This window comes from Ursus maritimus, unplaced genomic scaffold, assembly GCF_017311325.1.
Source record: "Ursus maritimus isolate PB19 unplaced genomic scaffold, ASM1731132v1 scaffold_28, whole genome shotgun sequence".
In the NCBI taxonomy this organism is placed as follows: Eukaryota; Metazoa; Chordata; class Mammalia; order Carnivora; family Ursidae; genus Ursus; species Ursus maritimus.
In genome coordinates this window covers 14,231,739-14,256,381 of record NW_024425341.1, presented here as the reverse complement: position 1 = coordinate 14,256,381, position 24,643 = coordinate 14,231,739, and the positions used below count along the sequence as shown (strand labels likewise).

At 45.5% G+C, this 24,643-nt stretch overlaps 1 protein-coding gene across 2 annotated transcripts in view; it reads left to right on the top strand.

Moving 5' to 3' along the window:
* The window catches only part of FUT10 (fucosyltransferase 10), a 75,544-nt gene that overhangs the window by 4,294 nt on the left and 46,607 nt on the right, over positions 1-24,643 (top strand). The window contains exons 2-4 of one of the 2 annotated variants that reach the window (XM_040643291.1): positions 3,204-3,380; positions 3,724-4,075; positions 7,998-8,292. In XM_040643291.1, the coding sequence (XP_040499225.1) occupies positions 3,995-4,075; positions 7,998-8,292 (376 nt within the window). In that variant the 5' untranslated portion in view covers positions 3,204-3,380; positions 3,724-3,994. The remainder of the gene's footprint in view (positions 1-3,203; positions 3,381-3,723; positions 4,076-7,997; positions 8,293-24,643) is intronic. The other variant, XM_008710918.2, reaches the window with a different exon arrangement.

Sequence of the window (24,643 nt, the reverse complement as noted above, 5' to 3'; positions counted from 1 at the left end):
AGAAATTTGAAATTATTTTAGGGTGAGGGTATTGCTGGTTTTGATGGACTGACTAGCTCTTGTGGGAGTGTGGGCTGGTCACGCTCAGCTTCAGACCCCGCTCTGGGCAGCAGATGGCCGGCCCCAGGCAGTGCACGCAAGCCGAAAAATGCATTTCGGAAGCTCAGCTCTAGGGTCAAGAGGGTTGGTTAGCGAGCGTCCGTTTCAGATGTTACCTACCATGGTTGTCTGAACAAGCACACATTGCTTCATCCGGGAAAGGAATGTTCTGGGGCACCCTCTTGGTGGACTCTGAGATTCACCCTGGGGGCAGTGATGAAACAGAAGGGAGCTTTCCTCCTAGAGTCCCCATTGCATGACGCTTACTGACTTTCGCCACGCTCTCTGCAAGCCCATCTGTCCCACCAGTGGGGGGACTGGTGACTGGATGACAAGCTCCTGGGTAATTGATACCATATATTAGATTGATGTGCCCCGAGGTCTGGTTGATGGCTGCATGCTGTAAATCTTAATACCGTCTACACTAACTGGCTCTGTTCCTTTAGTATAGTGGTGGGCATTTAACCACAGCTCGGTCCCTGAGACCTCACTATACCTCTGGCTTTGGGAGCATAAGCTAAATTGAGATTCTTTGGATGAAAGGGAATTTGTAACCTTAAATTCCTCTGTCATAGTTCATACAGCCATGTAAAGACTCAAAAAGGTCCTACCTAGGACAGACCCTAGGACGGCGTTGTGGTAGCTGTAAAAATATCCCAAACTATGTACTCCCATTCTCTCCCCATCTTTTGTTTTCCTTTATTACTGACCCTCTTGGACTCCTAACAAGCGGTCACTGTTTCCCCCATTTCTTTCCTTTCCCGTGAGCCTGGAGACAGGTGACTTGATTTCTAGACCCACTTCAACCTTTAAAAACTATGATCTTGGGCAAATCAACTTAAAGTTGCTGAGGCTCAGTTTCCTTATTTGTGGGAACTGCGAATAAAACCTACCTTGCTGGGGCGCCTGGGTGGCACAGCGGTTAAGCGTCTGCCTTCGGCTCAGGGCGTGATCCCGGCGTTATGGGATCGAGCCCCACATCAGGCTCCTCTGCTATGAGCCTGCTTCTTCCTCTCCCACTCCCCCTGCTTGTGTTCCCTCTCTCGCTGGCTGTCTCTATCTCTGTCGAATGAATAAATAAATAAAATCTTAAAAAAAAAAAAAAACCTACCTTGCTTACTTTACAAGGTTGTTATCAGTAAGATTGAGTGGAGTGATATATGTTAAAATCTTCTGAAGATGATAGAGTTTTATACCCACTTAAGGTGGTAATAATTCATTACCTAATCTGGGTTACATTAATTATAGCTATAATAAATTGCCTTTGCATATAAAACAGAAATTGGATCATCTTCCTGTAAGGCAAGGGAAAGAAATAATGACAGTTAACGTTTATTCTTTACTGTGATGAAACTGAAGCTTAGAAAGATTTAGTAACTTGTCCAAATTTATATTACGCGTAAATGACAGAGCCAGGATTGAAACCCTCAGTGCTATCTCCGCATTTTAGGTAGTTAATAGCTACTAGCATCAACTGAGTAGAAGGGAAGGCACTTTCCAGGTTCTTACAGATTTTCGTTACATTTTCCTCTGGTATACCAGCTGACCGAGAGCGATTCTCTATAGGTATTTTCTCTGATGAAGGCAAATGATCTGTGTTAGTATTATTGGGTGGGAATTTTATAGTCTTCGTTTTTTTTTTTTTTTAAAGATTTTATTTATTTATTCGACAGAGATAGAGACAGCCAGCGAGAGAGGGAACACAAGCAGGGGGAGTGGGAGAGGAAGAAGCAGGCTCATAGCAGAGGAGCCTGATGTGGGGCTCGATCCCATAACGCCGGGATCACGCCCTGAGCCAAAGGCAGAAGCTTAACCGCTGTGCCACCCAGGCGCCCCCATTCGTGTTAAAAAAAATATAAAAGAATGCATGAACCTCAGAGTCTGACTCGTTTCTGGTTGTAATACTTATCAAAGTTGTAGTGTTGGGTAAGTTAATTTACTTTCTTCAAATTGGGTTTTCTCATCCTTAAAAAAATGAGGACAGCAATTGCTGCTTCGTAAGAGTTGTGGGAGGATTGAATGATCTCATGCATGCGAGCACTTAGGAAGGGCCTTGCTTACAGTAGGTCACTCAACAAATATTAGTGATCTCCTCTTCTTTGGCAAGATGAGTGTTTCTCCTTTTGAAGTTCAGTGGATGGGACAGCAACATACTTTAGATGAACTCAGCTTTGTTTTAGACTTAAAAGTATAATAAAAATGATGATGAATATTTTAAAATAAGATAGCCAATAGTTATTGGACATCTGTGTGCCACACTCTGAAATGAGTGTTTTAGTAATCTTATCTCATAATTCTCAATAGCTTTCTGATTAGGCACCCTTATTATCTACATTTTGGAAATCGAGATATTGAGAGGCGAGGTTAAACCAGCTGGGGAGTTGAGATTTGAATCCTGGCAGGCTGACTCTACGGCTGTTCTGTCACCGTGGATTACAGAAGTTCCATGGGTAAAAGAGGAAAAACACACCATCGATGATTTCTGAATCCAGGAGTCATTTTGTTGCTGAGGGACTTACTCTAGACTTAAAGTAGATCACGAGAGGGGAGTCCACCTTTAAGGCCAATATTTTTAACCAGAATTCAACATCATTTTTATATTTCTAGTTATATCTTTCATGCTATATCTGGGAGATGTACAATCAGATCTTAGAACCAGATGTTTGGGGTACAGTAAAGTAGCCTCAGGAACGTTGATCCTTGCTGTGTTCCAGAACTCCAGTGGGTCATTTGACCAAGACATTTGACTGCACAGAGCCCTGGGAATAAAAGGCATTCTTTGGAACTCTTTAGTTCATTTTTAAAACTTTTTGAAATGATCATACATTTCAGACAGATGGAAATCTTATTTCAGAACTTCCAGAGAATCATATTGTTCACACAACCCACTGCTTTGTTACACTTGCCCTAAAAGACTGAACAAATACATCAATAATCAGAATTTCTTATGTTGTCGTTGAAGTTATTTTCCTTAGGGAAAGTGTGGGTCAGTTGATCGTGATCTATTTTCAAACCATGCCTGGAACTTTTATTTATTTTCTCCCTGAATTTTACAGGAGTGGGTGGATAATCTTGGTAATTTTTTTTTTCATTTTTATTTTTAGAGAGAGAGAGAGAACACGCACGGGGGAGGTAGAAGAGGAGAGAGAATCTTAAGCCAACTCTGCAGTCAGCGCGGAGCCCACCCCAGGGCTCGGTCTCACAACCCTTAGACCATGACCTGAGCCGAAACCAAGAGTCAGACACTTAACCAGCTGAGCCTCTCAGGTGCCCCAATCATGGTAATTTCAATTCTGCTTTTCTACTCCTTTGAAACCTAAGGAGAAAATGACTACATGTAAGTGACTTGGGCAATTCAATCTTCTGATGGCAGAGAATATTAAGTAGAGACAGAATTTTAGACTCAGGACCTAATTGTAGACCTGTCACAGTCCTCTAATGGGCTGTGTGACCTTGACCAAGTCACTTTACCTCTGATTTTGGTTTCCTTATCTAGGAATGAGGTATCTAGGATCTCAAAGCTCCTTTTAGTTTTAAAGTGTTGGGTTTCTATGTGATAACCCTGAAAGACTACATTTATTAAGTCTTCTGCACCAGGGCTAAAACATGATTCTTTTATTACAGAATTTTTTGATGCCTTCTGGTTTGAAGAATGTCCAGCTGCTCCGGTGATAGCTTAAGAAGACTGCATGCTGTTCCCTCTTGATGCCAAGCCAGGCTCACGCAGAACCTCGGATCTCAGTCCTTCATGGAGACCAGGTCCCAGCAGGAATGACGGTGCAAGAAATTGGCACCCAGATGGTACCTCCACGTGAAGTTGTCTTGGGCTATGGGCCGACTCGAGAACACCTGGTAACCAGGCTAGCCCTCTGTCAGTCACCCGGGGCCGGGCAGCATGGTGTGGATTCAAAGGAGGAAGCTTTTGGCATCTTGCCTATGCGTCACAGCCACCGTCTTTCTGCTTGTCACCCTCCAGGTAGCAAGAATTTGGGTTGCTTAGTGTCGATTCCTGAGCCATTCCACCCTTCCCACCCTCAACCCACTCTTATTGTCTCCAAGTACTTTACTTTTTGCTTAATCTCTCAGGATCGGGTTGAGGGGGGGTGTTTCTGTCTAAGGCAAGGGAAATACTTCTTTTGTCAATAGATAAAACTGATGTTTAGTGAGTGGGTATGTCAGGTAGAAACAAAATCAGTGAGTAGGGGGTCAATTTGTGACTCTTGTAGGGTCCTGGTTCTAGAAGAAGAGAAAGTAGAGTTCCATCTACTTTGGGTCAAATTTAGATGGCTTTCTCAAAGCCCCGTCACGATGACTTCTGAAAGATGGCATTCTTGAAGAAGCTGTGTGTATTCTAGGAATAAGATCGTTCTTCGGAGCACAAGCATCCACATTAATACATTTGTCATTCTTGACATACTGTTTGACCAAGGACTGAATGTGGGTGTTTTGTTTTGTTTTGTTTTAAAGATTTTATTTGTTCATCAGACAGAGAGAGAGACAGAGAGAGCACAAGCACAGGGAGCTGCAGACAGAGGGAGAAGCAGACTCCCTGCTGAGCAGGGAGCCCGATGCAGGACTGGATCCCAGGACCCTGGGATCATGACCTGAGCCAAAGGCAGACACTTAACCTACTGAGCCACCCAGGTGCTCCTGAATGTGGGTGTTCGAACTGCAGCGTTTTTTAAGTCTTCCCACTTCCCATCTATTTCATGAAGTCGGTGATGCTGAAGTTCATTACTGATTTCAAATTACAGTAAGAATGACATAGCAATAGAAAAAGTATAGATACGAATTTAGATATACTTTGGACCCGTTCAAGCACCAGCTGTCCGTTTGGAAATCCAAAAGCCTTCTAAAGATTATTTGTGGATATGAGCAGTTCAGGTGTGGGGTGGATGGAAACAGAGGCGTTCTCTGGGCTTTTTCCTCTTGATTAAGATCAAATGAGATAACGCATATAAAAGCATTTCGGCAGACAGGCTGGCGCTGGACTTCTACCACCTTCTGCTGCCACATCAGGATTCTGGTCAGAGGAAATACTTGACTCCCTCCTCGTCTGTCTCGTGGGTGTCCAGGACCTGCTTGTGCAGGAGGGACTGGAGTTCTCTACTGTCTGTGGGAAGTTACGAGAGCTTTGATCTTACTAGACAATTACTTTGGCACTTTTTTCAGTTAAGAGGAGTGACTGTGTCGAAGCTAAGAGCTTTTCTTTTTTCTTTTTCTTTTGAGATTGTTTTTTATTTATATATTTGAGGGAGAGCAAGAGAGAGAGATATTTTTTAAATTTATATATTTGAGGGAGAGAGAGAGGGAGAGAGAATGAGCAAGGGGGAGGGGCAGAGGGAGAGGGAGATGCAGGCTCCTCACTGAGCAGGGCGCCCGATACGGGACTCGATCCCAGCACCCTGGGATCATGACCTGAGCCGAAAGCAGACGCTTAACTGACTGAGCCACCCGAGCGCCCCGAGGCTAAATATTTTTTAAAAGCTGTTTGGCGGAAAAATCTCTCCCTAAACCAATCCCTAGTATTTGGAAAGAGCTTATACCCTACATAGTAAGCATTGATCTGAAAGGTGGAGCAAAATTTGCCTCTGCAGTTTTATCTATGGCTTTCTAAAAGCCTCTTTTTAAAGTTGTTGGTTGTACATTTGCAGGGGAAGGGTGGGGTGAAAAGATCCAGAGTTTGTGGGTACAAGTCAGCTCCATTCCTTCAAGCCCCTGGGAAGTAGCCACATTCTCATCATAAACATGCTGACAAAGCTGTTGACGGGGCTAGACTTCAGTTTTTAGTGATTGTTTCACTGTCGTGATGCTGACTTCGGTGTCGTAGGGGAGCCATGATTTTTTTTAAAGCTAATGTAATTTCCTACTATTTTCGGAGTACTACTTGGCCGTCACCAGGGGTTTGGGATAATTTTTTGGCCTTGGATCCCTCAGAGAATCCAGTGAACATTATGGACCCACGCCAGGGAGTCGCAGACTCTGTCAGGGGGCAGTGGCCTTTTCCGACACTGGGGTAGCAGGCACAGAGAGGAGGCAATGCTGTGGCTGCTGGGAGTGGGACCCGGGGCCACGCAGATGTCTGGGGGAGGAGTTAGTACGTAAAGGTGTGCCTTCCTTCCACGGCTTGCTTCGGTGCCGTCTGGCTGCTAACGTTTCAGTGATGTATGCAACAGACCAGCTCCCGTTTGATACTGCTTTCTCTCCCCTGTTGCTGTAATGCCACGTCAGTATCAAAGCTTCACGTCTGATGACAAGACAGCACTTGGGGGGCTGCCCTGTGTCCGCTCTGCCCACCCTGCCCTCTAGACTCCTGTTACCGATGGCCTCGCTGTCCATTGACCCAGACCATCCTTTTTTTTTTTTTTTTTTTTAAGATTTTATTTATTCATTCGACAGAGATAGAGACAGCCAGCGAGAGAGGGAACACAAGCAGGGGGAGTGGGAGAGGAAGAAGCAGGCTCCCAGCAGAGGAGCCTGATGTGGGGCTCGATCTCATAACGCCGGGATCACGCCCTGAGCCGAAGGCAGATGCTTAACCGCTGTGCCACCCAGGCGCCCCGACCCAGACCATCCTGAGAGAAGGAAGGAAACGTGGTTTTACATGGAAGGGAGCCCAGGACTCATGGTAGACTTCACTTGATGCCACAACAGAAATTACTAGAAATATAAGACCTGTGTTATGACTCCTTTAACTGTAATAAAAAGAAACCTGTTAGTAATTTATAACGAATTCTCCCTAGAATGTAGTCTCGAGTAAGAGCCAGATGATGGCCCTGACTCTCACGGGTTTCATTAAGAAAGAAAACTATTTCCAGATACCTTATATGCCTATGAAATGGAGAAATGTAGCCGGCATGTGTTTAGGAGAATTTAGCATGCTTGTTGGTAGATATTTTGCCAGCACCTTGATCTCTGGAACTTGTGGAGATGTAAATTTACATGGCAGAAGGGCCGTTGCAGGTGGGATTAAGGTGAGACACTTCGAGATGAGGAGATTATCCAGAATTACCAGTGTGGGCCCAGTGTCATCACGTGAGTCCTTAAAAGCTAAGAGTCTTCCCTGGCTGTGGTCAGACAGAGACGTGAACAGAATAAGCATCAGAGAGAGGCAACATTGCCGGTTTGACAATGGAGAAGGGGCGGCGAGCCAAGACTGGTGGGTGACTCTAAAAGAAGGGAAAGCAAGAAAATGGATTCTTCAGAGCTTCCGGAGAACGTAGTCCTGCTGACACCTTGTTGTAGCCTAGTGAGACCCAGGTCAGACTTCTCACCTCCAGAACTATGCCACAATAAATGTGTTGGTTTCTTTCTTCTTCTTCTTCTTTTTTTAAAAATTTATTTATCCATTTTAGGGGCGCCTGGGTGGCGCAGTCGTTAAGCGTCTGCCTTCAGCTCAGGGCGTGATCCCAGAGTCCTGGGATCGAGCCCCACATCAGGCTTCTCCGCTGGGAGCCTGCTTCTTCCTCTCCCGCTCCCCCTGCTTGTGTTCCCTCTCTCACTGGCTGTGTCTGTCAAATAAATAAATAAAATCTTTGAAAAAAAAAAAAGAAAAAAAATTTATTTATCCATTTTAGAGAGACAGCGGGGGAGGGGCAGAGGGGAGAGAGAATCTCAAACAGACTCCTCACTGAGCGTGGAGCCTGATGCGGGGCTCATTCCCAAGACCCCAAGATCATGACCTGGAGATCACGACCCGAGTGGAAATGAATTGGATGTTCAACCGAGTGAGCCACCCGGGCGCCCCAATAAATGTGTTGTTGTCAGCTGCTGTGTTTGTGGTAATCTGTGATAGCCGAGATAGAAAACTAAAACGAGGCTTCGTCATCAAGAGGAATGGGAGACGTGAAAGAGGTAATGAAAGGGTCTGACTCTGTAATACTGGTCTTCTCTTTCAGGTAGTGGTTGAACTGGGAAAATTTGAAAGGAAGAAGTTTAAAACTTCCAGTTTGCAAGATGGACAGGCAAAAATGCAAGAAGAGCCTGCACATCTCTATCCGCTCCCTGGGAAAGAAACACTGACCTTGAATAGGAAGACCCACCTGGAACCCGAAAGCTACCCCGTCATGCTCTGGTGGTCCCCGCTGACCGGGGAGACCGGAAGGCTTGGCCAGTGTGGGGCAGATGTGTGTTTCTTCACCATCAACCGGACCTTCCTACATCATCCCATGACCAAAGCATTCCTCTTCTATGGTAAGTGGGGCGTTTGCCTTTCTCCCATTGCTTGCTGATATCCTACTCCAGAGCTGACTTACTGCTCACCTCCCAAGGAAGAGAACACACTGTGACATGCCTGGTTTCCTTTGCACTTGCTCTGTGTAAGGCCTGAGCATTTAGCATATACAATAAATAAACAAGCTTCACCAACATAAAGGTGGTTGGCTGGCCGCTCGGTAATTATGGAAGAGAAGGGATGTTTCCTCTCCCCTTTTCACAGCTGGATACTGTGCTTACTGAATTTGGTACTTGGGGAATTGGGTACTGCTTCTATTGCTGACATCAATTCAGAATGTCACCTGTGATAATAGCCAGGAGATTTTGATGACCTGAACAAATGTTTAATTGGACATTAGCTAAGCACAGTGTTCTTTATCTCATTAGTCAGATTAATCAGCAATAAAAATAAAAGTATTGTTCAGCATCGGCTGAACCGTATCAAGAGGAAGTTGATTTTCATCACTTCCTGAGGCTGATTGTGTGTCCTGCTGGGATTGAGGGCAGCCAGACCCAGCGAGGAGAATTAGCAAGCTGCCACCAGTGGCAGGAAATACAGAGCTCCTGGGTGGTGAGTGGAAGGGGCAAGAGGGTACAGATGAACAGAGTTGACCAAATATAGGCAAGGTTTATCAGTTAGGAAGTCAATGAAAGCAAGTCTGCTTCAGAGTGTTGTGAATGTGTGTGTATCTGTATTTGTGTGTGTGTGTGTGAGAGAGAGAGAGAGAGGGAGAGAGACTTCCACACTCCTCCTTTAGAGATTGGTCTGGGGTCTCTGCCTGAAAGCACTAAGAGAGTCTGGTCTCCTCTTGTCGTAGGCGAGACGTGGCCATCACATCGCCGCTGTAGCTATTGGTTCGAATAGTGAGACATTTCTTTGACAGTATCTGATGCTACTCCAGGGCAAACAGGCTACGGGGGAGGTCATCTAAGTATATGACACGGCTCACTGAGACGACAAAATGATGTCAACACTGAATACTAATCTATCTACAGTGATACAACTTTTGGGGAAGGCTATGGGGATGAGAAATTGAGTGGAGTGGGCAGGGGTGAGGGAGAATTAAATATTTGTCTTCTATAGTAAGAATCAATATATACTGTATAAAACTAAAAAGTCAAGAAGTAAAATATAAGCATGTTATTTGGAAATACCGGAGATCTATGTGCATGTGTAACATGTTAAAAAGTTCTGTTTAGGGGCACCTGCGTGGCTCAGTCGGTTAAGCAGCTGCCTTTGGCTCAGGTCATGATCCCGGGGTCCTGGGATTGAGCCCCACGTTGAGCTCCCTGCTCATTGGGGAGCCTACTTTTCTCTCTCCACACCCCCCACTCCTTCTCTTTCTCGCTCTCTCTCTCTCTCAAATAAATAAATAAAAATGTTAAAAAAAAAGTTTTGTTTAGGGGTGCCTGGGTGGCTCAGTTGGTTGGGCATCTGCCTTTGGCTCCGTCATGATCCCGGAGTCCGGGGATCAAGCCCCATGTCAGGCTCCCTGCTCAGCAGAGAGTCTGCTTCTCCCTCTCCTTCTGCCCCTTTGCTCGTGGTTGCTCGCTCTCTCTCGCTCTGTCTCTCGAGTAAATAAATTAAATCTTAACAAAAAAGTTTTGTTTAAGAGGCTGCCACCATGATATGACCACTTTGGATACTGGTCTGGCAATATTCAGTCAACATGAATTCATACCAGATCATTCCAGTGCTAGGTATGAAGCTTCACGAAATCTCACACATGCACACGGATGGTTTATAAGTAGCATTGTTTGTCCTAAGTAAGGTTTTTAAAATCGTCTAAATGTCCAACAAGAGAAAAGTGGTCAAATCGATAGACCTCGGAAACCATGTGAGAGAGAAAGCAATTTGGAGCGATAAGACAGAAAGTTAACACATCCTGTCTCCCCGAGATTCCTGACCTGCTCCAGTCTTGAGTGCTTGCCCTTTTTGCTGGGTACACAGATGCTGTGCTGGCTCCCCGTTGTTTTGGGGGTTCCCTGTGCCTTACTCTTGTATTGGATTCCCTGCTTCGTCTTCTTCTTCTTCTTCTTTTTTTTTTTTTTAAGATTTATTTATTAGAGAGAGAGAATGTGGGGGGCGGGGGAGAGGGGACAGAGAGAATATGGGGAGAAAGGTTGAGGGGGGAGAGAGAGAGGATCCCAAGCAGACTCCCCACTGAGCAGGGAGCCCGATGCAGGGCTCAATCTCATGACCCCGAGACCGTGACCTGAGCTGAAGTCAAGAGTTGGACGCTTAACCGACCGAGCCACCCAGGCACCCCTCCTGTTTCTTTTATGCCTTATTTTTCTCTTTCTTGGTTTATATTTTTGTTTCGGTGTGTTCTGAAGCTAAGTTTTCAGAGCCTTTATATGTGTGAAAATGTGTTCATTTTACCCTTACCTTCATTCATGGTTTGGCTCAGCACAGAATTCTAGGTTGGAGATGCTTTTCTTTCTGAATTTGAAAGACATTTTCCCACTGTCTTCCAGCTTCTGGTCTTATTGCTGGGGAATCCAAAGCTATTTTGATTCCCTCTCCTTTGTGTTCTGTTCCCCTCTCCCTTCTCTGGAAAAATATAGAATAGTCTCTTTTTCACCGGTTTGGGAGTTTAGTAATGATGCTTTGGTGTGGGCCTATTTCCTTTACTTGAGGTGGGTACAAAAATATCGGATTGCCAGGAAGCCTACACAGCAGTGTTTAGCTTAGTGACTTTTCCAGACTCACAGGTCTACGGGATCATGCACTTCCTTTATTAGCACACTGAGACTGGATTCTTCTCTCAGGGATGGACTTACCTCCAACCAAATTCCCAGGAGATGGATGCATCAGCTGGAATGCTATCTCAGGTTTGCTCTCCAGCTCCTGAAACCATCAGTGCCCCCCCTGAGGGCTAAATATATGCCGTTTTTATTACCCTGGTATTTGAGGCTCTGTCATCTGAATCCAACCTGTCTTCTAAACTTAACCGCTGTGATTCTATCAACTAAACCCTAGGTTCAAAATTCAAACTGCAGTCGTCGCCATTTTAGGCAGCAGCCACAAATGTCCTAATCTATTGCCACTGTTTATTCAGCGTCTGAGTCCTAGATTGTCCTTTCTATATTTGTCCCGTCATAGACTCTACTGAACACCCAGAATTTGTGTGGCAACATGGATGAATAATATAGTGTCTAACGTCACAGATTATTAATCTTGAGACAAAGACATTACCCGACCGTAATGCAGTTCTAAATGGCATATATTGCATAAGAGCAATGTCCATAAATCTTGTGGAATTTCAAAGAAGGGAGAGAGAACATATGATTGGAGGAGTCCGGAAAGGCTTTGTAAGACCGCCTTCATAAAACAGGAGAAATTTGAAATGTTGAGGGATAATGGAATTGGATTGTGTTGAGATTGGAGGATGTTTCGGGATGAGGGACGGCGTGAATGTGAGCAAAGAAGTAGAAAATTATGGGTAATATCTGAGGTACGGCAAGGCTATAGCATAGTTCTGGGTAAGAGGGAGATGGAGATCAAATGATATATTGGGACCAGAATGTGGAGAACCTGGAATGTTGGCTTAAGATTTTGCATCACATTGGAGAATGGTATCAGGGAGCCCCTGAGAGTTGAATGGCCTTTTAAAAGCCGGCTCAGATATAACACCTGTGAACCATTCCACATTCCCTCCCATCAGACGCAGCCTCTACTGTGTGCCAGGCACAATGCCAATCCTGAGGAATAAAGAAGATAAATAAGAGACCTAAGGCATTTGGTTTTGAATTGTATGGTCCTCTCTTCCTTCATGGAGTGGAATGTTCTAGATGACAGCACAATGTCAGTTCATCTTTGTTCCTCCTCTACCCCTTATATCTAGCGACTTATCCATGGTAGGAAATCTTCGTAGAGACCTCAAAATGATGAGAGAGTCTAACCTTCTCTTCCTCAAGGTGATAAGACTGAGGCTCTGGAAGGTGAGGACGTGCCAGGATTACACTGGGGTTAGCAGCAGAGTGGGACTGAGAGCCAGCGTGCCCTCACACTGATGCATCCATCACTCCTTTTGCCTGTACTGTATTTGAATGTACACTCATGAGTATAATTAAATCTGGATATTTGGATTTTGGAATTGCTTAAGATGTATGGTTTTTAACCGGCTGAATTAGAGATTCAGTTCAGTCAGAAGGTCTGTTGAGCAAAATGGAATGAAGACACCACACGTTTCTGTCTGAGGGCTCCACAGATCCGAATGAGGTAGGTCCCTCACAGCCGCACGTGGGACTGTGCTGCAGCGAGACTGAAAAAGAGAAGGCAGGGAAAATGGTGCAGGTGTCAAACGCTGACCTAATTCAGTGAAATGGAAACTCGGAGGATTATGTAACCTCGAAGCTGTCGTAAACCAGAATATTTTTGAGTTTGCTTGTTTCCTTTGTAGCCTACTTTCTTTCTCTTCTTCCTAGATATGAGTCGTTTACCTAATACGAACACAGTGAGTCCTGTGTCTGGTTTGAGCCGTTTGAGGAATGCAAGGTTTCAGCTCCATTAACAAATCTCCGAAACCAAAATAAAGCAGTCACAAGTGAATAAAGTGTTTTTTTTAAACCCAAAGTTCAACGGTTATGGGAGTCTTCGAAACCGTCACTGTAGTGATTTCAAACACAACTCTGGGTTTTTAGACAGTTCTTTTGAAAGATGTCTACCCAGAAGGAGGGGTTGAGGTCAGTCCTTGGCAAGAATGGGCTTAGTCAGAGCAGGGAACTGCTTCTGTTTTAGGTGAGCTTCTAAATAGAAGTTTTAGTAAGCAGAGGCACGTGGAGATTATGAAAACAAGGAAGCTCCTGAAATATTTTACTTCCTTAGGAATGTGGGGATGGGCACCCCTTGATGAAGTCTGGAGGTTAAGAAGAGGAAGGACATCAGGTTGGCCGTCCTCCAAGGACGGCTACAGCCCAGCTCTCCGGGACTGAGTGCTGACTGCTTGCTGGGAACTCCAGTACCTTCCCCTTGGGGCAGGCTCCTTGTTCCCCCTACACTTTCCTTGGATGTGATCTCATCGCCTTCTCAAAACAGCCTCGTAGGTGGGAATTCTGTCTCTTTTTGATGAAGAGGGAAGTAAAGCACAGCGTGAAAAGGCTTGTCTTCGGTTACCTGTGTGGGTGGTAGAAACCAGAACTTTCTCCTCATGGGCAAGCGTGAGATAATAGAGGCCAAGTTATATTTCCAACCTTGGAGAAGACTTAGAGTAAAGGAATTATCAGAAATGGGTCGGATTATTCTGGAAGACTTCTTCAAGAACCGGAGTTACAAGGAAGGTCTTTAGCAGAGGAGAGTGTAGCTCGCCCCAGACAGGGAAGTATCATGAGCAAAGCAACAGAAGTCAACATTCTGGCTCATTCTGTGCCTGACATGTTCACGCAAACATAGTAGACACTTTCTTTGTTTCAAGGGACACTTTGTGATTTCTGGGTGTCTTAGTGTGATCACGTATAATTAAAAAGAGAGGGATGGGGGGGGGAGCCGCTCTGCGGCTAGGGCGTTTGAGTCAGTCCTCTGGTGCAATCCTCATCCCTCAGTGTCTAGTTATTTTCGTCAGTTCACCAAGTGTTCTTCAGGCTATAACGAATAGTGATCCAAAGAGGAGACTCATGCTTATACCAAAAAGCCGATTTATTCGTGTGTTATCTTCATGGTCACAGGAGTACTGCTGTTCATTATTTGGGGTATCTCCACCCAATGATCAAGTTAGCCAGAAAAATGGAATGAGAATCATAAGGTTGCTTGGTGAGCTTAGAATTTTTTTTTTTAAAGATTTTATTTATTTATTTGACAGAGAGACAGCCAGTGAGAGAGGGAACACAGGCAGGGGGAGTGGGAGAGGAAGAAGCAGGCTCCCAGCATAGGAGCCTGATGTGGGGCTCGATCCCAGGACCCCGGGATCACGCCCTGAGCTGAAGGCAAATGCTTAACGACTGAGCCACCCAGGCGCCCCTGGCGAGCTTAGAATTACAGGAAACATTTTAATGGTCTTGAGGGACAAGGGAGAGCCCTTGTTGGCTTCCTAAGTCCCTAACAGAGTGTACTAACAGTCATTGCCGTTATCAGTACCCACTCTGCCAGGCACCAAAGAGATACTCTCCGTGTATTCTCTTATTTAAAACCACCATAACAGTGTGTAGTTGCCTGGCTATTATTATCACGATGGGAAACAGGCTCAGAGAATGTAAGTGAGCTGCCCAAGGTCACACAGATGCAAAGTGTCTGATCATGTGCCCAAACCGGATTATCTGATTCTACAACTGATATTCTATTCATATTTTACCGCACTGTCTACACCAGGGGCTGTGAGCCTGTACACCAGATCCAGCATCTTTCTCCTTTGGAAAGGCTCGCTCATCAGAGAACCCTGATACCAGCCATCTCTCCGTCTTCCAGGTTTCATGCAAAGGTTTACTCTTTTGTTTACTCATTCCCCTTCAGACATTTCGTTCGTTCGTTCGTTCGTTCATTCATTCATTCATTCATTCATTCAAAGCCTGACGATGACGAGGCATGACTTATGGAAGGAGATCAACTCACGTGTTTCTCTCTGCCCTTTAAAACCCTATTCAGGGGGTTAATTTTGACCGTCCCCTAAATGGAAACTCTGGCAGATCTCCAGCCTTTGTGCTCACTCATAGGCAATGGACGATTTTATGGTCACTGTACCTGCACTTTAACTGCACGTCGCGAGTTCAGTTTCAAACTTAGAAAGTGGCATGTTCAGTCCCAAGTAGAGTCCCATCTGGACTCGGAACGCTCCTAGGGTAACATTTGTTGTGTTCACCAGCTTGGACCTCTTTTCATGCCGCAAGCCCGCTGCCCTGGGAAAGGCACTTGTGCTCTTCCTGCTGTCTACCCTCTGCTTCCTCCCTCTCCCTCCGTCACCAGCTGCCTTTTGGAGCCTGCTGGAGGTGCAGTGAGGAGAGGGAGGGGAATTAAGGAGCTAGGGCATTTCTTACTTGGCTGTGCGGCTTCATATCTTCTGAACCAGGCAGATGGTTCGAGCCGGTGTCCTTGAGTGGGTCGGGCAGAGGATGAAGGGTGCTTTTTCTATTCTGGGGCATTTTCATGGCGTTTGGAGTTTGCCCGTTGGACTTTCACAGTTTCCCTTCTCAGGAAGCTGCGTAGTCAGACGGCTTCCCAGCTCCTGGCATCCTGCAGAACGCATCCAGCCTCTCTCTGCTGAGGTCTCTTTGTTCCTTGTAGGGCTCTCGTAGGAGGCCCTGAAGCTGCCTGCTGGCTCCCCACATGTGTCAAGGGAAGTATCACCCACCTCTTACCTTGACTGGCTTTGAGATCATGGGCAGGTCACGTCCCCTCACGGTCTGGATTTTCCTAGCCAGAGGGATTAGGGGAGCCCAACCCTGGCCCACGGTCCTCGGGCGCCTCCTCAGGCGTAAGGTGGGCACTTGCCCTCTGTCTCTAAGTTGCAAGAACATATTACATATTTCAGAAGTTTTCTAGGCAGCCCCCTGGAAACGGGGTTCGGAGCAGGGCACGAGTGCCCGCCATAGAAATGCTTCAGTAGTGTCCCCACACGCTCTTCTCTCTCATCCGTTTCTGCATCCTTGACCTTGTTGTGGAATCCAAGAATCATAAAATGGGTTCTCCTTCATTCCATGCATAAATTCGGCGAGTGGGGGCAAGTATGGGTTCTGTCTCACAATTACTCCACATCTTGGTATGTGTCCTGTCGGTTCTATTCCGACCCGAAGTCATACAGGGTTTCTGCAGAGCGGCCCCGTTTGCCAGGCCCCTTGCCACGCCCCGGAAAAGCACAGAAAACACACAAGTTTGGTTTCCCATGATTATATCACAGCTGATGTGTTAACAGCCTTGATTTCCTTAGATGGCCTTCCTGAGTGACACCTCCCTGAGCCGTGCTCGGGGGTAGAGATTTCTGCTGATCTCGTCCATTACGTGTTAGTTCTTAGTAATTTTTGTCTCCAGAGGTTGATCTTCTCTTGGGCCCCATGCATTGAATTAGTAGGTAATTGTTCTTAATAGCATGCCAGATTAAGACTTATTTGGGAGGTGGGAAAGAAATGGCCTTAATTGGACTGTGTGGCCTGTAATGAAGTTGAACATGAAGAGAAGCTCGTCATAACTAGGTGATAGATTGTATATGATATATGATATGTGTATATGTATGTATATGTGTTTATATCTACCTGTCTACATATGTCTTTGCTGTTATCAAAACTCTTATTTATTTATTTTTTAAAGATTTTATTTGAGAGAGTGTGTGCGTGCATGTGCAAGCAGGGGGCGAGTCAGAAAGAGAGGGAGCGAGAAAATCTCAAGCAGACACCCTGCTGAACGCAGAGCCTGTCGTGGGGCTCGATCTCACAACCCTGAGATCAAGACCCGAGTCAAAAACCAAGAGTCAGTCGCTTAACCGACTGAGTCACCCAGGCGCCTCAAACCTCTTATTTTAAACAGACATTTTATTTTTACTTACATAATTATTTGTGTGGTACTTTACAGAGGGTAAAGACCCCCAGAGATGTCTCCTCTAGAATTCCAGGTCCTTCCTGTGGCCTCTGAGACTGCAGGCTCTGCCCTGCTGGGTTCCAGGCTCACCATGCTCTTGTCTCTCTACCCTGAGCTGCTCGTAGCCCCTCCTCACACATGGGGGAAGCCTTGCCGGCCTCTGAGCCTGTCACTTGTTCTTGATCTCAGGGTTGTGAGATCGAGCCCCACGACAGGCTCCCTGGGATGCGGTCCCCTGGCTGGTTCCTTCCCACCAGTCTGGGGTCTGTGAGTGATGCTTCCTCAGACGGGCCTCCTTCCTCACCTTCTTTCTGAAGCAGGCTCCCTTCCCACGCCACTCTCCGGTGCCATAAACCCTGGCCCGGCTTTATTTTCTCTTCATGGCACCCATCACTCCCGAAGTTTGCTTACTCATCCGGGGCCAGTTATCAGCTGTCTCCCCATGTTGGAATCTAAGTACAGGAAGACCAGGAGCTTTGTTTTGTTTGCTGCTGTCATCCCACAGCCTAGAACAGTGCCTGGCCCCTGGCAGGCTTCAGGGAGCATTGTTGAATGAATAAGTGAAACTGGCCTGGTCTCCTCATGTCGAGATGGGGGAGGAAATGAGAATGTTGGTATTTTTAATTTTAAGATTTATCCATTTATTTTGGAGAGAGAGCGCATGTGCGCATAGGAAGGTGGGGAGGGGCAGGGGGAGAGAATCCTCGGCAGACTCCCCAGGAGGGCAGAGCCCAGTGGTGGGGCTCAGTCTCTGGTTGCCTGAGATCAGCACTTGAGCCGAATCCAGGAGTCCTGCTCAACCAACTGAGCCACCCAGGAGCCCCAGAGAACGTTGGTATTTTTATCTTCACTGCGTCTTGAGATTTTATATAACTTACCCACGCTGTGCCTGGTATTCTTTTTGAATGTGTTCATTAGACCCTATGATTAACACGCTGTTTTATTTAAATTATGTTTTATCAATTTTTTTTTTCCGAATTAAACTTTCTGCTGCAAGGCTTATTTCAAAGAAACAGCAGAATCTGTCCTCATTTCCTAGTCCCTTGAAGCAATCACTTTCAGCTGTTTTAGCTATTTCTTAATACCATGTTACTTCCTAACTTTGTAATCGGGAAGAAGAACATTCACTCTGGCTGCCTGCAGGTCTGGACACACTGCGCGGATGTCCCACGCCTGGTCCCGCACGGCACCTAGTCCGCGTGGTCACGTTGGGCACGGTTGTGTTGTAACTTCTATCATGTCACTCGGGTATGATTGATTCTGACTTTAACTAGGTAAGACCTGGCAGCCAGGGTCAACAGCAAGGGAGTAGCCGTCATGAGAACAGAGGCACTCGGTGTTACTAATGCCCAGTGTTCAGGTGTCAAGGTCATTGGCTGGAAAGTGAAAGAGGCAAATCTCCGCTCCCACTTGGGCTTTTTCAAGGGGAGTTGGGACAGTTTTGTTTTGAGCGTTCATGTAATAGAAGGTACGGGTCATTCTTCCCACGCCTGTCAGCTTTGTTCGCGTCTCTAGAACGTTTCTTCAAGTCGTGCTGGCATGGTGGAGAACCAAACCCAAATCCTCTTAAAACTTGAGAGTTTATGACCTTACTTCTTCTGTAGATGAGCGGTTTCTGAACCCAGCTCACCCTGAGGTCCTGGGTGAGCAAACAAGCAAAACCCTCACTCCCTGGGCTCTACTTCCAGCATACTCAGAATCTCTTGTGCTGAGACTTGTAATCTGCCAGGGATGTTGTCAGATTGGGCTAAGAGGCGTTTTACAGGGCTTTTGGAAGGTGTGGGAAGAGTTGGCCAGACATTCAGAAATAAAAGAAAACATAACGTAACGATAACACACTGGTTTGGCTCAGCAGTAAATAATATTTATACCTGTAATCACGAAAGCCCTGGATATCTACTTAATCAAAAATGGATGAGGAGTCAGAGGGAGGTGCGTGAGGGGACGGGTTAGGTACGTGACCAGGTTGAAGAGTGCGCTTGTTGTGATGAGCACCGGGTGACGTATGGAAGTATTGAATCGCTTTACTGCACACCTGAAACTAACATAACGCTGTATGCTAACTAGCCGGAATTTTAATAAAAACTTAAAAAAAAAATGAATGAGGAGGGAAGACATGAAGGAGTGCACTTGTCGTGATGAGCACCGGGTGACGTATGGAAGTATTGAATCACTTTACTGCACACCTGAAACTAACATAACGCTGTATGCTAACTAGCCGGAATTTTAATAAAAACTTAAAAAAAAAATGAATGAGGAGGGAAGACAAATATGTGGGGGTGATCTACGCAAGTTCAATCTACGTCTTCCATCGCGGGAAGACAGTAGGTATTATCTAAAAGTGAAAAATCAAGAAATAGCATGTTAAGCATGTTATTTGGATGTTTTTGAAGTGTGAGTAGAGAAGAGACACCTGAAAGAATTGGGAGCGGTGACTTCCTGCATGTGGAAAGGGGGTAAAAGGGTAGGGCAGGACACCGCTACCTGGTGTTAATGGCCTGATAAAAGGCCTATCTCACTTTTAAAGCTATATGCAGGTATTAATTTGGTATAAATAGAAAGTTAACTAACAAAGATATTTTGTCTCATGAGATAGTTAAGTGCAAGGACAGTAAGAACAGTTATTAATAAATTATGCAATTCCTAGACTTTTTTGCTTTATCGGGATACCTTTGGGAAGAGTGTTGATCATGTAAAAACATCAATATTTCTTCTAGCTAAGGTATTCATTTCCTTCCATGAAAACATTACATATGAATATTACTTGATTTTCAGTCTCTCCACATAAACAGATAAATCAACTGAATTTTCTAGATGTTGTTTCGTGTAAGGACAAAGGCTTTAGTGAGCCTCATAATGTTTAGTTCTGAGGGTTGTTCAGGCAGGAGGGGAATCCTCTTGGCTTGGTTTCTGACCTAGCCTCCTTCTTCTTTTTTAACCGTCTCTGTTCTTTTGGTAGCACGTGGTTATATAAAGATTAAAGGAAGAACAAAAGGGCTGAAAACCTGAAAGCATTCCTCAGGCTAATGTTATAGATCTGGAAGGAAGCAGAGAAGTAAGCAGGGTCAGAGCCCAGCACTTTCCCTCTGGTTGGCAGGAGGAGGCGTGGACACATTGCATGACTGTGGCTTCAGCAACTTGGGCCGATGGTTGGGTTGGCCCCGATCCAGTTCTGGGCAGAATCTCCGACACTGGGAAACCCTCCGGGACGAGCTGGCAGCTCCCGTCTGCAGAGCAGACAACCACGGTGCTCACAGGCACCCCAAGTAAGACCACGCAGCTTTCATCGATGTGTTCTCTTTGCCCTTAAAAATTGAAAAACACGGGGTGCCTGGGTGGCTCAGTCGTTAAGTGTCTGCCTTTGGCTTGGGTCATGATCCCAGAGTCCTGGGATCGAGCTCAGCATCGGGCTCCCTGCTCCGCTAGGAGCCTGCTTCTCCCTCTCCCACTCCCCCTGCTTGTGTTCCCTCTCTCACTGGCTGTCTCTCTCTGTCAAATAAATAAATAAAATCTTAAAAACAAAATTAAAAAACAAGACAACACTTCAACTGAAGAGAGTACGCAGACCCTTTGTTTTCACTGATTTTATGTTCACGTTTTGGTCCACCCCATCTAGATCGTTCTAGGGCGCAGAGTGAGCTTCCTGGCCTTTGAGAGAGGGGGTGCTCGGGAGCGTCCCGGACCTGCTGGACAAGGGCCGCCAGCGTCCCTCTCTCACTGGCTTCGTGTTATGTTCATGGCGCAGATGCGGGAGAGGTCTTGAAATATTAAAAACTTCTGTATTCGTGAAAAAGTAACCTCTCCGAAGGAAGCAGACTGTTCGTGCTGATAATGAAAGTGGAGGCGGAAGCAGTGTTTTAAGAAACAGTGGTTATTGGGCAGAAGAGAGCGATCTAAGTAGATCAAAGGGTAGAGCATTGGACTCCTTTACAGTTTGGATCTGTGTGAAGTAGTCCGCCTGGTTCCATGTTCTGAGGATGTTGTCTGCTACCGTATTTGTGGTTTGGTAGAATTGAGAATGTCTGGAGTTGTATGCCCTGCTGCTGTCAGGGTCTGCTCCTCATTTATTTATACAACTGACATCTAAGAAACATTTATTTTTAAAATTTTTTTTTAAGATTTTATTTTTATTTGAGAGCGGGAGCAAGAGAGAGAGAGAACACGAGCAGGGGGAGGGGCAGAGGGAGAAGCAGACTCCCTGCTGAGCAAGGAGCCTAATGCAGGGCTGATCCCAAGACCCTGGGATCCTGTCCTGAGCTGAAGGCAGTCACTTAACCGCCTGAGCCACCCAGGCGCCCCATCTCAGAAACATTTATTATATGCATATTCCTGGGCTGGGTGCTGGGGGTATAGCAGGAAACACAGCAGGCTCTGCCCTGTGGAGCTTATGAAGTATGTAAATAGGGTGTTACCTGCTAGGGATGAGCATTTTGACTTTAGACAGAGTAACTGGGGAGACCTCTATGAGATCATAACATTTGAGTCTGAGACTTGAAAGATGGGAGGAGACAAACCTGTGTACAAAGTGGAGGAAATTAATTTCAGATCGAGGGAGCAGCTGATGCATAGGAGAGCGGGAAGGAGTTGATGGGAGGGAGGGTCAGAAAGAAGGTTATTGTGGCAGGAGCACCAGGGGTGCGAAGGGAGAGCATAGGAGATGAGATTTGAGGGGCAGACAGACGCCTGTGATAAAGGGCTCCAGTAGACAGGGTGAGAGGTCTGGATACAGTCTAAGTGCAATGGGAAAATATCAGAAGGCTTTAAGCATAGTTGCTATGATCTGATTCCGGTTTCGTTCTGTTCTGATTAATATTTTATTTTATTTTATTTTTTTAAAGATTTTATTTATTTGACAGAGACAGCCAGCGAGAGAGGGAACACAAGCAGGGGGAGTGGGAGAGGAAGAAGCAGGCTCATAGCGGAGGAGCCTGATGTGGGGCTCGATCCCACAACGCCGGGGATCACGCCCTGAGCCGAAGGCAGACGCCTAACGGCTGCGCCACCCAGGCGCCCCCTGATTAATATTTTAAAAAGATCTCTGATGGCTTCTCCATGGAGAATAGATTGTACCATGAAGGTGGAAGCAAGGCACAGTTTCCATTAAAGAAGTGAAACTCTGGATTAGGGTGGGAGGTAGTGGAGAAAGAAATGGATAGATTTGAGATGTGATTTGAAGATGGAATGGATGTCTCGATGTCTTAGCGGTATTTATTTTTATATACGCGGGTGTCCAAAGAGGGAATTTAACTGTGCTTATTCATTTAACTCCTTGGCCTTTCAGACACTTAGTTCAACCTCACGTTATCAACTTACCACGACTGTGATGCATAAACAGCGTAAATGCAGCTATTCATTTCCTTCCTGATGGGTAAAAACTATATGTCATAAATTATTGATCACTAAATATTTTGCTTCTCCGGGCACATAAATATTTAATTCTCAAGGTTATTGACATGTGCATATTTTACTTTCCTGAGTAGAGACATCTAAATTTGCTATCCCAGATCATTGGTAACTACATATTTTTAGTTGCACGCAAAGAGCCGTGTGCAACCCATAGTCCTATAACTCACTGCCTAAAACATTGACATTTGTTTACTGATGAAGCCGTTGGCATTTAGTCAGAAAATCTGCAGAAAAACACCCATTTTATAGGAGTCATTCTGCGCTCTACCCCCTCCCCGCCCCCACTCCCCCTAATGAGTTTTTTGAATCACCTGGATACGTTAAAAGAAAAATACAGCATTTTGTTTCTTATTCTAGACCAAATCAACATCTCTGGAAATGAGGTCCAGGAATCCGTGTTCTTTACCAAACTTCCCAAGAAGTAACAATGTAGCTAGTCTTTGGGGTGGGGGTGGGGGTCTTGGGAACAGCTCGGAGATGGTCTCTTAGGTAGCTCCCACCGCTAATGTTTTTGACTTAATATAAAATCTCTAAGTTCTATCATGAGAATTTATAGCTGTATCTTTGGTTTTATATCCTGTTGTTGCTTATGTATGCCTATGATTTATTTCATGCTTTGGTCTTTGGTAACAGAATATCCAATTATAACATTACGCCTTGGGGAAAATAAATCCTCTTGAAGACATCTGCCTTGTGACAGTTTCCAAGAATGTCTCATGTCGAAATTGGAAAACTGTTCGTAATTGGACATGTGAATTTTGATGATTCTTTCACAGGCATTATGCAATTAGGGTATTCTTTCGGCCACATGGGCACAATTTGGTCTTTCAGGAGCACTTTGTTGTTGGACTAATATAGCATCTGGTGATGTCTAAAAGTGTCAGAACCAGGGGCCTCTGCTTAGAATGAGATTCTTATGACTGAGCTGATGCTGAACAAAAGCTTGGATCCAGGAGGGGTGAGACAGATTCTTTCTCCATGGTCTCCACTCAGCAGCACGCAGACCCTGAATGCACATTCCTGGGGCAGGGGGAATTGCACATGCGGTCATGAAACTATGCAACTCTGGAGACCGAGGGGGGCTTCGGGGTTACTTGCCCCAGCTGTCTGCCGCTTGCGCATGTTAAAACAGTCCCATTGGATTCCCCTCTGGTCAGTGACTGTAAAGCTCCTGGTTTTCCAGACCTGGACATCTGATTGGCTAGAGTGGTGCATCTTCTCTTTATTCTCAAGGCAACTCAACTCTAGTTTTTACTTCCATACATGACATCAAGCAGTGTGTAAGCTTGCGAGCTCAGTCATCCGCAGTTTGAAGAGAAGGCAAATGCTCACTCTCTCATTTCCCAAGTGACCCTATTTTCAACCTCTAGATTCAGTTTTCGAAATATTCTCTGGTTTGGGTCACCAGTGTATGGAGAGGCACTGAAAGCATGGAGGTGAAACGAGCATTTTTGCTATTCGTGGCAACCACTTACTTCTGCTTTTGCTCCTCCTCTCACTGTGACCCCCTCGGCCAGTGCTCTGTCTTCATATTGACTTTGGGCTGCGGGACACCGTGCCTTGCTATTCTGCTTTTGCTATTCTGCTTTTGCTCCTCCTCTCACTGTGACCCCCTCGGCCAGTGCTCTGTCTTCATATTGACTTTGGGCTGCGGGACACCGTGCCGCTCGCACGGGCGGGTGATGTTGTCAGTCACTTTACAAAATGGCGGCTGGTAACAGCAGCGGTGATGCAGGAGATGGTGAGTTTTGGCACATGGGAGAGATTTGCTCAGCTTAAATATGAACTGGGTTATATCTTTTCATTTTAGTTAAGGTCAACTAAACTTTTTTTTCTTCCTTGTTGCCTATATTCATCACTCCTCTCCCTTATTTACTAGCCAACATTTTTGTTGTCCCCTCGTCCTCCTCAGTTGCTTGGTGCATTTCTGTCATGAGTCAGAGGAATTATATACCCACTTTGTAACACCCATCATGCTTTATATCACATTATTTCTTGGAAGAAAGAAGCTGAAAGTTGTTTCATATTAGCCAGACTATTCTGAAATACTCAGACTGACAGAAAGAACTTCTCTCGTCACGCACAAATAGCCGTCTACTTGTATATCTTTCCATTCTTTGTAGAAGTAATGGTGGCCTGTTTTTGTCAGGGAGAGCCACACCATAACCAAACTATATATCCCCAAATTGCTTGAGAAACTCTACGGTATAATGGAAAGAAATGGGTTTGGACAGCCAGTTGGAGCAGGGCTGACTTGTTAGACGTGTGACATTAGCACTGTTTCTGAACCTTATTAACTTTCTTTTCTCATTTATAATATGAGGAGAATTCCAGTTTCTGTAGTGTGTTTGAGAAGTTTTGAGATAATTCATGTAAAAGGCAAAACATCACCAGAGGCATGGTCGATGCTTAATTAGAAAT